General features: G+C 43.4%; 1 protein-coding gene across 1 annotated transcript; it reads right to left on the bottom strand.

Annotated features, from left to right (window-relative positions):
- Nucleotides 1-254: 254 nt before the first annotated feature.
- On the bottom strand, nt 255-13,798 carry ZBTB21 (zinc finger and BTB domain containing 21). The gene is made up of 2 exons (XM_082247293.1): nt 13,639-13,798; nt 255-3,616 (listed from the first exon to the last, which is right to left on the bottom strand). The coding sequence occupies exon 2, from the start codon at nt 3,601-3,603 to the stop codon at nt 538-540; it is 3,066 nt and encodes a 1,021-aa protein (XP_082103419.1). The 5' UTR covers nt 3,604-3,616; nt 13,639-13,798; the 3' UTR covers nt 255-537.
- Between the last annotated feature and the right edge of the window lie 248 nt (nt 13,799-14,046).

Raw genomic sequence — 14,046 nt, 5'->3', positions numbered from 1 at the left:
AGCACAGCACAGAACAGAACCATCTGGTCGGCCAGATAAAGACAAAGATTCACCCAAAAAAATGTGACATACTGAGTTGAGGTTCTTGTATTGATTATTGCTACAGGATAACTAAAATAGTTACATCATCTTTCACGATCTGCAGTAAATAAGAAAAATATCATGTCCTGAAGAATTATAGATGTGAGGTGACTAAACTTCAAAAGAATAAGTCTCCGACCAACACCAAAAAGATAAGTTGGTGCAACTGAAACTTTTTATGTAAAAGCAAGGGCAGGTAAGGTATTCCATGCATATAAAACCGATAATGTAAGACAAAAATGCAGATTTTGAGGGGGAATGGGGTTTAGTTTACTAGTCGATTTAAGACCAAATTACTGCACACCATTTAAAAATTCTTCTAGCAACAGCAATAAAAAAAAAATCACCGGCTCTCAAAATCTTCTTCAAAAGGTCTTCTACTTTGAGCTCATCGGTAGCAACTGTCAGAACAAAAAAACAAAACAAAACAAAAACATGTTTTGTAGCACCGAAGGTTCAGTTGTGTGTTTGCTCGTGACTCCACAAACTGAACGCAGTTTTAAAGGTCCTATGACACAGTTTACACATGAATTGTCGTTTGAAGGTAATGGCTGAAAGGGGTGGGGCGTGGTAAAAAAGAGTATCGGATTCTTGAGGGGTAAAGCCTTTTTCACTCCCGCCTGATTTTTCCGGTAAAGCCGGGCGTCTCTCTGGCTCTACGGGCGGTATTTTAGGTGGCGGTGGTGGTGGGGGAGGAGGAGGAGGTGGGGATGGAGAGCTCACAGGAGCGCAAGCTTCTGGCTCTTTAAAAGATGACACATCTTCTCCTTGTGCCATGTGCGACTGAAAGTGGCTCCAAAGTCGAAAATTTGTCCGGAAGGCTTTGTTGCATACATGACAGATGAAAGGCTTGACTGAGCACAAGAGTTCCTGGTGGCGTTCCAGCTGTTTATGAACTGTAAATATTTTCCCGCATTTTTCGCACGACCACATGCCTCGCTCAGAGCCAGTCATGTCTTCCTTTTGACTGTAAATGGCTTCTGAGCTATCGTCCATCTCATCAGTGGGTTCTTCCTTAACTTTAACGTTAAACTGTTTTGAAACACTAAGATCCTCAGGCAGGCAGTTTGAATCCTCAGAATCGAAGTTCATATGTTCTGAAGAATCGCTATAAACGCCGTCGTCTTTGGACGTGAGAAAACTATTCCCTTTGCTGGACTCAGACAAAGACTGCAACCTTGGTGGGTTGTTGACCTCTCCGTTGTGATCGAGCACAGGCAGTGAAAAGTTTTCCGTTGGCGTCATCGTGTTTTGGTTGTGGACTTCAACTTGATGACGCCAGATGCTGAAAGAAGATTTAAATGTTCGCATGCATTCAAGGCATGTCAGCTTCTTATATTCGCACTTTGGTTCATGTTCGTTTTTCTGTTCTGGGGTTGAAAACCGAAGGCTACAGTAAGGGCATAGAGTAGCATTTCTGCACATGCGTTCATGATTCCCTTGCTCAAGAAATGAAGCAAACTTTACATTGCAAAGTCGGCAAGGATACACCTCCTTGTTTTCCACTGGGCTCTTCGGAGGAGAAGCTACCTTAGGCCTGATGGTCTTGTTGCTATACGTAGACCTCTCTTCTGGATGCATTTTGAGATGTTGTTTATACTGCGTAAGAAAACGGTACGATTTTCCACACTGGTTGCAAGTAAAAGCAGCTTTGGTTCTTGATCTTAAGTTTCTTTTCATGGCTTGTGCTTGGCTACTAGAAGATCCAGGAAAGCCCGATTTCCCCCTTCGCAACTTAAACATAAGTGCTTTTTTAATTTCCCGTTCTCTTACAATGTCTATTAATTTCCTTTGAAATTTTTCATCCAAAACGGTTTGTGCATTTGAAGCAGGCGATGGATTTTTCAATATGCCATGTTGCGTCTGACAGTGTGTCCACACTTTAAAATTTGTGTGAAACCTTTTGTAGCAAATATCGCATGAGTATGGTTTTTCGGGGTTATGGTACATGTTAATGTGACGATGAAGACCAGCTGTCGATCTAAAAATTTTAAGGCAGTGTTTACATTTGAATTTTTTGTTTTGAAGGACATCTGGCGTTGCAATGACCATTTCCTTGCTATCGTCTGAATCTGAGAAATCGCCATGGGCTATAGAGTCTTCAGCATAATTCCCATCAGATTCTGGAGAACTACTTCTTTTCAATTTTACTCTTAAAGGTGGTATTCTTTTTTCTGGATGAAATTTTCTTTTAGCTGAATGAGTACCCAAACGAAAGTCTTCAGATTTAACAGGATATGCTCTACTCCTTTTCTGAGCAGCATCTCTTATTCGCATTGCCTCTGATGGTTCTGAAGCAGGGCTGCTAGGCTCAGTCTTTATGCATAAATCGTTCTCTGTAGACGTTGCCTGTGATGAAGTAAAGGGTCTTAACGGATCGATATTCTTTTCCTGGTCCTTGTCTCGGATTCCAGGTTTATCTACAGCTCCTTTTAAAGTGTGCCTTTGAGAAATTCCAGTAGGCACATCCTCATTTGGACTATCCCGTGGAGATGCTCTTCCATGAACGGATTGCAAGTCAATACTTTGTGAGTATGCAGGAACTTGACTGTCCATTGATAATGATCTTCTAAGAAGACTCTTAACAAGTGGACCGCTACGATCAATCTGTTGGCTTGAGGATCTGATAGAAGAACCTCCAAGTCCTATCTGAGGATAGCACAGTATCTTTCTTTCGTCCTTCATTTCTGAAGTGTCTTTTTCAGCTTTCTGCAAAGAATATAGAGATTCCGTTGAGCCAAGTAAAGATGCTGAAGCTAATTTCTTCTTCAGAATCTCATTTCCCCTTGGATGTGATCCAGTAGAAGGATAGTCATTCATAACAGCATCATGTCCTTCAGATATCTTTTGATGAAATGTTGCTTTTCGCTTCAGCGACCCGCTTAAGGGCTGTTCACCTGAGTTAGAGGACCCGTGCCACTTTCTTTCAGAAGACAAGAAACTGGCAAGAGAATCACCCGGGCGCACATGGTGCTTAACGGAAGGTGCTTTCCCCAAAGACGTTGAAGGCTTTGTGTGGCTTTTGTCCTGATTACACAAGTCCCTGTTTTGTGCCTCGGTTCTACTTTGACAGACGATAACGCTTCTTTGCTGAGACCCACTTTCATCTTCCTCTTGGACAGTCGACTTTTTGCTGGAAGAAGAAAATGGTGCCTGTGGGGTTTTGGAAAGAATATTTGTCAGGAAGCTTATTCCAAGGCTGTATCCTAGTTCCTGAATGGCCGCAAGACTTCCTTTTTCAGCAAACAGCGATGAGGAATAGATGTAGTTCAAGACATTTTCAAAGGCGTCAGCTTCGCAAAAGTCCAGCTGAAAGACCGTCTGAGACTCGTTGTTTTTGTCTGTAAACAGGCTGTGGAAGTATTCGCTGCTGGCGGCCAACACATTTTTGTGTGCTCGAAATTTCTGGTCTCCAACAATCAGAAGAACATCGCACAGCTGACCCTTCAAGCGTTCCTCATTTAAGGAACTTAGAATAGAAATGGCATGGGCTGGATTTATGTAATGTAGAAGGCCATCCATTGTTCTGAGAAACCTAGAAAACAAAAAATAGACATGAAACTATTAAAAAAAAAAAAATTTAGGGGGTTTTTCTGCGATAGGTTATGCAGAACCTAACTCATTATGGCACCCTTTTTTTCCTCCCCCTCCTTTTTACAAAAATTAGAATTTATTTTTTCTTTAATATCAACGTGCAACACAACTCAAAAAATAAATGAATAAACTATATAGGATTGTGCAAATAAACCTTATATGTGTCCTAATAAGAATACAAAAAAAAAAAAAAAATATATATATATATATATATATATATATATATTATTATTATTATTATTATTATTATTATGTGTGTGTATATATATATATATATATATATATATATATATATATATATATATATATATATATATATATATATATATATATATATATATATATAAAAATAAATAAAACACAGTCTCATAACAATAAAAATTATAAACGTGACCAAATATCAGAAATCCCCCAAAGCCAATATATCAGTAATAGTGCAAAAAGTCCTCCAAATAATATACAGAGATGCACCGAAATTTCGGCGGCCAAAAATGGTGTTTTCGGCATTTGCCGATAAATAAAAGGTGCTGATAATGGCGCCAAAAATGCCATTTTTAGTTTCGGGCAACTGCATCCTGAATTTTCGGTTTTGGTACCAACATTTCCATTCGGTGCACCTCTAATATAAAGTCCAAGCTCTTAGTCTTAAACCTCTTGTCTCCCCATTAATAACAGTGAATAAACACATGCATGCTCCAAAAATACACAAGTCCTCCACCACCACGGTGTGCCACCACCTCTCACAGATACCGCTTACCTGAAGGAATGGCCCACACACAGGTAAGGTCAACATGTGCTTTCCCAACAACCTGGATTAAAACTCAGCTGCGATCCTCCAAGGAACTATTGGTTGCTTTAGATCATCATACATCTCAGAAGCCAGCCCATTCAGAAAAAATTGAATAGAGAAACTCACATGATGCAGCATCAAACACACTTAATAGTTTATTAGCCAGAAAGATTAAAAAATACTTACAAAAAAAAGTGCACTCAAGCATCCAGTGCATTAGATTAAATCATCTTTTTAACATTCAAATTGCCCCTTATGGATAATTGATCATCTATGTATGGATATCAAAGATGGGCCACCTCAAACTTCTGGGCAGGATGACATTGCGTGGATCCTCCCTTGTATCATCGCGTGATACAGTGACTTCCTCATATTCTTAAGGTTTGTTTGCACAATATTATATAGTTTATTCATTTATTTTTTTTTTAGTTGCGCTGCACTTTTGATATCTTTGATATTTATTTGGTGTGGGAACACACAGCAGTGACTAGCGCCAACAAAGCATATTTGGTTGGACATTTTGTTTGGTAAGTGTGGTGATTTTGTTTTTTATTTTATAAGAAAAAAAAAATTTCACTTAATATTTTTACCTTTTTCCTGCTGTAAGTAGAGGTGCACTAAATGGAAATTTTGGTTTCGAAATCGAAAATTCAAGATGCACTTGGCCAAAACCAAAAATGACAGTTTAAAAATACATAAATAAAGAATAAAAATAATAATATTATACATTATATTAATAGGGATGCACTAGAGCTGCACGATTCTGGCCAAAATGAGAATCACGATTTTTTTTGCTTGGAATAAAGATCACGATTCTTTCACGATTCTCTGTGTAACATCTTTTACATTATAAAAAAAATTGGGATAACTTTACGGTTTTGTTTTATTTTTTTATTCATTAAAGTGTATTAATTGCGTTTGAAAGACTGCTGCGCAAATACAGTGTGACATAAAAATTTACAACAATCACCATTTTATTCTGCAGGGTCTCTGCTAAAAAAAAATATATATAAATGTTTGGGGGTTCTAACTACTTTTTTAGGAAAAATAAACTGATTTAACTTGCAAGCAACAAGTGTAGGAAAAAGGTTTAGTCTTTAAGAGGTTAAACTTCCTTCCTCCGGCAGAGGGAAAGAAAAGATACAATGTAATCATTTGTGTTTACAGTTCAGTGGGAGACTAATGCTGATAGGCTTTTGCGGGAGGCTTTTTTTTTTTTTTTTGACAGCTGCTCCCTCATAGCTATGTAAAGAATCGAGCAAGTGTCATGTTAAGATCATCAGGGGGAGTGAATCGCGATCTCGATTCTGTTACGATTAATCGTGCAGCTCTAGGATGCACCGATCCGACTTTTTGGATCCGATACCTGGCATTGTGAAATCACCGATACCGATACCGGAACCGATCCGGAGCTACACATAAAGCAAGTGGCTGCAGTACAGAGCAAAGCCGCTGCTTCATGTGTGAGGCTCCTCCATTCACAGGCGGAGTGCATCTGATATCACTCCGCCTGTGAGCCGGACCTATACAGGAAGTAGCGGCTCCCATCCCATACTACTACTGCACCTGTGGCCAGTGGATCGGTCAATGTTACCGATCCATCAAAAATGGCCATATCGGCGCCGATATCCGATCCGCAAACCGGATAGGTGCATCCCTAAATACTATATATACACACACACACACACACACACACACACACAAACTGTATTATATTCAACTTTTTAATTATTATTATGGATTTAAATGAATATGAATTTATAGTCAGCCATTACTGGCACCTTTAGCGCAAGCAAAATGTATCCCTTTAAAATTCTATGTATGCCTTCACACTGGTCCGTTGTGTTTCAGTTGTCGTGGTAAAAATCCTGCCTGCTGCATTTTTTGGTCAGTTAAAAAAAACGCACCAAAAACGCACCTCCCTTTTGAAATGCACTGATACTCAGCAAGAACGTATCAATAAAAGCACCCGTGTTACGTTTTCAGATGTTGTTTTTGAGTCACATGACCTATGAAAAACACACAATAAGCATCGTAAAATCGTGTAAAATTGTAGCAAAATCACATGCGTTTTCGGCACCATTATTGGCACCTATGAGCAAAATGCTAAAAACACCATTTTCTGCGGGTGTATTTCGACCTCCAAAATCTCTGTGCATCTCTAGCTTTAAAGGCAACGCTTCCTGTTTTACGGCCTAGACCGGGCCCCACTGCCTCCTGGAATTGCCATGTCACCCTTGTCCCAGAAGGCAGTGCGGTACTAAGGACAAGTTTCAGCGCATGCTCGCCACAACTGTGCAGTGCATCTTTGCATGCACAGGATTTCTGCGCATGCAGAAAGAAGCTATGGGCTGCTATAGTACTCATAAACCAAAATCTGGAGGCATTTATGTGTATACAATGAAATCCTCTGGGCGTGTGCAGATGCAACACAGAGCTCTGCCCGAATACCTGACAGACCAGCGTCGCATTTCTCTGCACACCCAGGATTTTTGAAGATAAATGCATGGAAGGAGGGGTGGAGGAGGAGATTGATGCGGCGGTGAAGGTCTGCTTCAAGATCATGTAGTGTGTTAAAACAGGGAACACTCATCATTTAACGCATGGCATGCCATGCCTAAATATTTATTAGGCCTCATGAATTTACAGAGGTTCTCGCTGTGATATAGCTGGCAGTAAGGTCCGGTGTTAAAAAAAAAAAAAGAAAAAAAAAAGCAATCTGTAGTGCACCTTAATTCATACAAACACACACCCCCTTATGTTCCTTATGAGCCAAGAGGCGTATGGGTGCTACACTTTGTTGTTTACGTCTTATCCATCCCCGAATGACTCCAAAATTCGCTGTTAATCTGTCAGAGCCCCGAGTCTAATCTCTGTGTAAGCTCCATGTTTTTGTCAGAGCTTACATAAGGGTAATGAACTTAAAGTGTAAGTCCTGCCAAATCCTAACTATACTTAAACCTGGTCCCACCCCCAGGTGGAAAAGCGCTCCGGTCTGGTTACGTGATCGGCTCCTAGTGGCAGCTTCAGTGTAGAGCAGGGATCCTCAAACTACGGCCCTCCAGCTGTTGCGAAAACTACACGTCCCATGAGGCATTGTAAAAGTCTGACATTTACAGACATGACTAGGCATGATGGGATTTGTAGTTCCTGAACAGCTGGAGGGCCATAGTTTGAAGACCCCTGGTGTAGAGGAAGGAAAGCCAACAATGGATGCACCATTGTAAGGCTATGGGTGGCGTCATCACCCAGGCTCTGCAGCCAATGTCGGCAATCTCTCCTCTTGACTGAAGCCACTGCTGGAAACCATTTAGATCAGCCTTTCTCAACCAGTGTGCCGCAGCACACTGGTGTGCCGCCAGAGGTTCTAAGGTGTGCCACAGGATCATGGGAGAAAAGGGCTATCAGATGAGCCCTATCTCCCGATCCCCTGCCAAACTACATCAGCACTGATAGAGAGCCTCAAAAGTGAAAGTAATAGGGGGGGGGGGGGGTGTGCTGTGCTCCTGCTTCCCCCTACAGTGCCAATAATTTATGGCATCCCTAAAGAGCAGAGCATTTGTCTGCCAGGAACAAGCGCGATTGTGCGCGTGTTCAGCGACACACAGTAACGTGACTCAAGCCTTGGACAGGGGTGCCCCAAGACTGAAAATACTTTTCAAGGGTGCCCCAACTGGAAAAAGGTTGAGAAACACTGATTTAGATGACCAGTGCACCCTCAGAATAGGGAAGTATAGACATCTTTTCTTTTACAGGGTAGTTAGAATAGGGATTGGAATGGGGTGGGAGCAAGTTTTAGAATGGGGTGGGAGAAAGTTTAAGTATGCAATGAGGAAGGGAAGTCCTACAGCAAAGGAAGTCGCACATCACAGCAAAACACTGTAAGGAGGTTTATGACACCCCCTGCCCGGGCTCCAACCAGACCATGCCTCCCAACGCGTTTCACTCTGACCCTGTAGTCTAATCATGTGGAGCTATTGGCTCCTGCTGCTGCTACTGAGTCCATTGAGGAAGGAAGAGAGAGCAGTGCTGCTCTCAGGCACAGCGCTAGAACGAGATCGCACTCAGGTAAGAATTTATTGGAGGAGTTGGGGGAACAGACAATTGAAGGTTTTTGGACCTTAAAGTGGAACTATATTAACCTTCAATTCAGCAGTGTGCCGTCCCTGGAACTCCTCGCTGGCTGACATCTTCAGGAAGCCGGCTTCTAGGTTCTCCAGCGCTGGTCACTGTCATTGGCCGGGGCGGACATGACATCACTCCTGCACATGCACTGGAGTTCCATCAGATTCAGCTTTGCTAAAAATGTACAGTGAGTTGGGCTTGTGCAGCTTACTGTACATTGGCGGACAGGCAGGTAAGAAGCTTTAATGAAGCAGAAGAGGCAAAGAATATCTCTTCTGCATTAAAAATCCTGCCAGTCCGCCAATGTTCAATTCCCAGCATAAAGTTCCAATTAAATGAAGAGAATGCATGAAGGGAAAAAAAATCGTCAGCCTTTACAACCACTTAGAAGTCTAAACTGATAACCTGTAAGGCTTTTTAAGCGCCACCTATGGATAATTTTAGGTACTGTAATTTGTCACCATTTCCCAGGCATTCACAATTGAAAATTTTGACAAATTCGCTATTTACTGATGCAACAGATTCTTTTATATTATACCAAACATTGGGTATTATACTATGTCTGCCTGCACTAAAATTAATTTCATTGCATTTCATTTTTTCATTAATATATGTGTTTGATAAACAGCTTTGTAAATATTGTGGCACAAAAAAAAAATTGCAACAGCCACCATTTTATTCTCCAGGGCCTATGCTTTAGGCTGCATTCACGTCAGCGTATTGATCGCGGGCAGAATCGCAGCGATCCGGAAATCATTGCAAATCGCGGGATGCATGTGCGTTGCCCGTGTTTTGCAATAGCACCCCAAATGCTGTGCGATGTTGCCGCGATTTACGCCTACCGAATCGCGGTAACATCGCGCAAAAAAAAAAATTGCAGGACGCATTACGCCCCAAAAAGTAAGAGAGCTTCTTTGGAGCGTAATGCGCCCCGCGATTTTTTTTGCGCGATGTTACCGCGTTTCGGCAGGCGGAAATCACAGCAACATTGCACAGCGTTTGGGGTGCTATTGCAAATCACGGGCAACGCACATGCGTCCCGCGATTTGCAATGATTTCCGGATCGCGGGCGGAATCGCTGCGATTCCGCCCGCGATCAATATGCTGACATGTGAATGCAGCCTTAAGAAATAAAAATAATGGCTTTGGGGATTCTACATAATTTTCTAGCATTAAATGCTGATTTTAACGTGTGTGTGAAAAACGTCACAATTGCCCCGGACAAGTAGTTTAACCAACTTCTGACCACGCTATAGCCAAATGATGGGTAGAGCGTGGTGGGCTAGTTCTGGGAGGCTGTCATGTGATGGACTCTCATTATGCCCACTGAGGGGCGCGAGCACGTGCTCTGTGATTGCAGTGTCCCCCCAGACACTGCTGATCACAGATTGAGGTAAAGAGCCAATCAGCGGCTCTTTACCATGTGATCAGCTGTGTCGTCGCTCTTTACCATGTTATCAGCTGTGTCGTCACAGCTGATCACGGAGGTACACAGATGCCAGTTATCTGCATTTCTTATCTTACGCTGACAGCATGAGGAGAGGAGCAGAGAGCCGATAACCAGCTTCTGTAAAAGGGACATCTACACTGATAATTAGGGCACTGCTTATCAGTATCCTAGCAGTGCAGTCCCAACAGTGCTGCCTATCAGTGCCACCTCATCAGTGTCACCTATCAATGCCACCAATCAGTGCCCACCAGTACCACCTACCAGTGCCACCTCATCAATGCCCATCGATACCACCTCATTAGTGCAGCCTATCAGTGAAGGAGAAAAATGATCTGTTTGCAAAAGTTTACAACAAACTATGAAAAAGTTTTGTGTTTTTTTTCCCCCAAAATTTTCAGGTCTTTATTTATTGATTTACCAAGTGGTGAATCGGTACCACCAAAAGAAAGCTTTATTTGTGTAAAAAAAAAAATGATGTTTGTGTACAGTGTTGCATGACCGCACAATTTTCATTCAAAGTGTGAGAGCGCTGAAAGCTGAAATTTGGCCTGGGCTGGAAGGGGGTAAAAGTGCCCAGTAGGCAAGTGGTTAAAAAAAAAAAAAGTTTTTCGGTGCCTAGCTACTCCTGCGGAGCGGAAGTCAATACCCAACAGTGATGACTTAGAGGAGGCGGCGACTGTCGGAGGACGTAAGAGAAAAAGAGTTTTTCAGTAAGGGTTTGGTCACCCTTGTGGTTGGTGGATAACCCCTGCAGAGAACACTAATTACACTGAACAATATTATTAACACAACACTTTTGTTTTTGCCCCCATTTTTCATGAGCTGAACTCAAAGATCTAAGACTTTTTCTATGTACACAAAAGGCCTATTTCTCTCAAATATTGTTCACAAATCTGTCTAAGGCCCCTTTCACACTGGCGATTCCATCCGCCTGTCAGTTTTTCAGGTGGACCTGATCGGAAGCTCCATGCATCCCTATGGGGCAGCGGATGTCAGCGGAGACATCTCTGCTGACACCCACTGCTATCCGTTTCCGATCTGTGAAATCCAGATGGATGGAAACCCTGTTTTCCATCTGTCTGGAGGATCGGATGGGATGGGATCGAAAGAGAACAGACAGGCGGTCTCCCCATAGAGGACAGCGGGGATCTGACAGCTCTGTCTTCGCACACAGAGCGGAGACAGAGCCGTCATCCGCCTGCTCAGCGGGGATCGGGGGATCAATCCCCCGCTGAGCAGAACAGACCTCGTTGGACGGTGCGCCGTGTGAAAGCACCCTAAATCTGTGTTAGTGATCACTTCTCCTTTGCCGAGATAATCCGTCCACCTCACAGGTGTGGCATATCAAGATGCTGATTGGACAGCATGATTATTGCACAGGTGTGCCTTAGGCCGGCCACAATAAAAGGTCACTCTAAAATGTGCAGTTTTATCACACAGCACAATGCCACAGATGTCCCAAGTTTTGAGGGAGCGTGCGATTGGCATGCTGACTGCAGGAATGTCCACCAGAGCTGTTGCCCGTGAATTGAATGTTCATTTCTCTACCATAAGCCGTCTACAAAGGCTTTCCGAGAATTTGGCAGTACATCCAACTGGCCTCACAACTGCAGACCATGTGTAACCACACCAGCCCAGGACCTCCACATCCAGCATCTTCACCTCCAAGATCACCTGAGACCGGCCACCTGGACAGCTGCTGCAACAATCGGTTTGCATAACCAAAGAATTTCTGCACAAACTGTCAGAAACCGTCTCATCTGCATGTTCATCATCCTCATCGGGGTCTCCACCTGACTGCAGTTTGTTGTTATAACCGACTTGAGTGGGCAAATGCTCACATTCTATGGCGCCTGGCACTTTGGAGAGATGTTCTCTTCACGGATGAATCCCAGTTTATTTTATTGTGGTCAGTCTAAGGCACACCTGTGCATTAATCATGCTGTCCAATCAGCTTCTTGATATGCCACACCTGTGAGGTGGATGGATTATCTCGGCAAAGCAGAAGTGCTCACTAACACAGATTTAGCCGCTTACCGACCGCCGCAAGTACATATACTGCGGCGGTCAGCCCCGGCCAGGCAAAGTGACGTATCGGGAAGGGAGAAAGGCAGGCGGCTAATGTAAACAAAGCCGCCTGTCATTCTCCCCTGTGTAACAGCACAGATAATACGATCCTGCTATGTAGGACCGTAGATCTCTGCTGTTACATGTAAAGTCACATCCCTGCACAGTTAGAAACACGCCCCTAGGGACACCCTTAACCCCTCCCTCTCCAATAGAGTTAACCCCTTTCCTGCCAGTGTCATTTTTACAGTAACAGTGCATATTTATAGCACTGATTACTGTAGTAATGTCACTGGTACCCCCAAAAGTGTCAAAAATGTCAGTCAAGGGTCCGATCTGTCCACCGCAATGTCGCAGTCCAGCAAAAAAAAAAAAAAAAACGCAGATCGCCGCCATTACTAGTTAAAAAAAAAAATTACAGAAATCTTTCCCTTAGTTAGTAAACGCAATAACTTTTGCGCAGACCAATCAAAATACGCTTATTGCGATTTTTTTTACCAAACATATGTAGCATAAAACAAATTGGCCAAAAATGTTAAAAAATTTTGATTTTTACATTTTTTTTGGGGAATTTCATATAAAAAATGTGAAAAATATTGTTATTTTTGCAAAATTGTCGCTCTTTTTTTGTTTATAGCGCATGATAACAAAAAAAAAAAAAAAAAAAAAAAAAAAAAAAATCGCACAGGTGATCAAATATCACCAAAAGAAAGCTCTGTTTGTGGGAAAAAAAGGACGTGAAATTCGTTTAGGTACAGCGTCGCACGACTGCGCAATTGTCCGTTAAAGTCACGTAGTGCCAAATCGCAAAATAGGGCCTGGTCAGGAAGGGGGTAAAATCTTCCGGGGCTTAAGTGGTTAAACAGATTTGTGAACAATATTGGAGAGAAATCGGCCTTTTGTGTACATAGAAAAATCTTTGATCTTTGAGTTCAGCTCACGAAAAATGGGGGCAAAAACAAAAGTGTTGTGTTTATAATGTTCAGTGTATAAAGTTCATATCAATCTAGATGTGTTATAATCCCCCTATAAAGTATAACAGAATACTAATTGGTAACTTTTAGAAAATGTCAATTCTAGTTTTGACAGGTCCCCTTTAACAAAAAACACGCAAAGTTGTCACTAAATGATACGTTCACGCCGCCATTTTCTCGGAGACCACGTCTTAGGAAGAGATATAACGGTCTCCAACATGACTCACTCAGTGGGGACAAACCTAGCGCGAAAATCAACAGTTCGCACACTCCGCCAATGGGAATAGCCAGCGGCACGTCACGTGGCGAAACAGCGCGCAAGCGCAGTCCGCGGCGCCTCAGACTGTCTTCGGCGCATGCGCAGTGGCAGCTGCTTCCACAGAAGGGTGTGTGAGGGGGAGAGAGAGGCAGGCGAGCTGACAGCTATTTTAGGCGAAGGCTGCGGCGCTCCCGGGAAGGGGGGCAGACGCAACCAAGGGACGGAGAAAGCACCGCAGGGTTGTTACGTCAGGGAAAGGCCGCGGGCCTGGCTCTACGGGGACGTCCGGATAACCCACCGTCACTCCCGGCCCGGGGCGGCGGAATCTTCACCGCGGGGCTGTCGTCTCCCTCCGGTCCGCAATTCATCCGCGAGCTCCTGCCGCCGTGATTCCATCCATCTTGAATTTGACGTCATCCCACACCAGGGATGAGGTCATCGCATGGAGCGCTCGTCACGTGCGCGGCGTTCCGATTGGCTGGATCCGCTGGAGGGGCGGGGGGAGGAGCTCCAGGGAGAGAAAGTGATGATGATTGTTATTGTCATCAGCAGCAGAAGGGATGACGGGGGGGGGTGAGAGAAGCGCGTGCTCCATGGGGGGGGATGTCACCCCCCCCTTGTGTTCTGCAGGTGAACTACAAGTCCCAGCATGTAGACTGCACACCAGTCAGGGACAGGCCAGGTTTGTGGAGGAGTTCTAGAACTT

The sequence above is a fragment of the Pelophylax lessonae genome (genome assembly GCF_965119305.1).
Source record: "Pelophylax lessonae genome assembly, chromosome: 2".
Lineage (NCBI taxonomy): Eukaryota > Metazoa > Chordata > Amphibia > Anura > Ranidae > Pelophylax > Pelophylax lessonae.
Note: the sequence above shows the minus strand (reverse complement) of the source record. Positions and strands in the feature narration are given on the sequence as shown.

What these genes read in the sequence shown, in the direction of transcription:
- ZBTB21 (XM_082247293.1), bottom strand. Translation starts at nt 3,603, where the DNA reads ATGGATGGCCTTCTACATTACATAAATCCAGCCCATGCCATTTCTATT.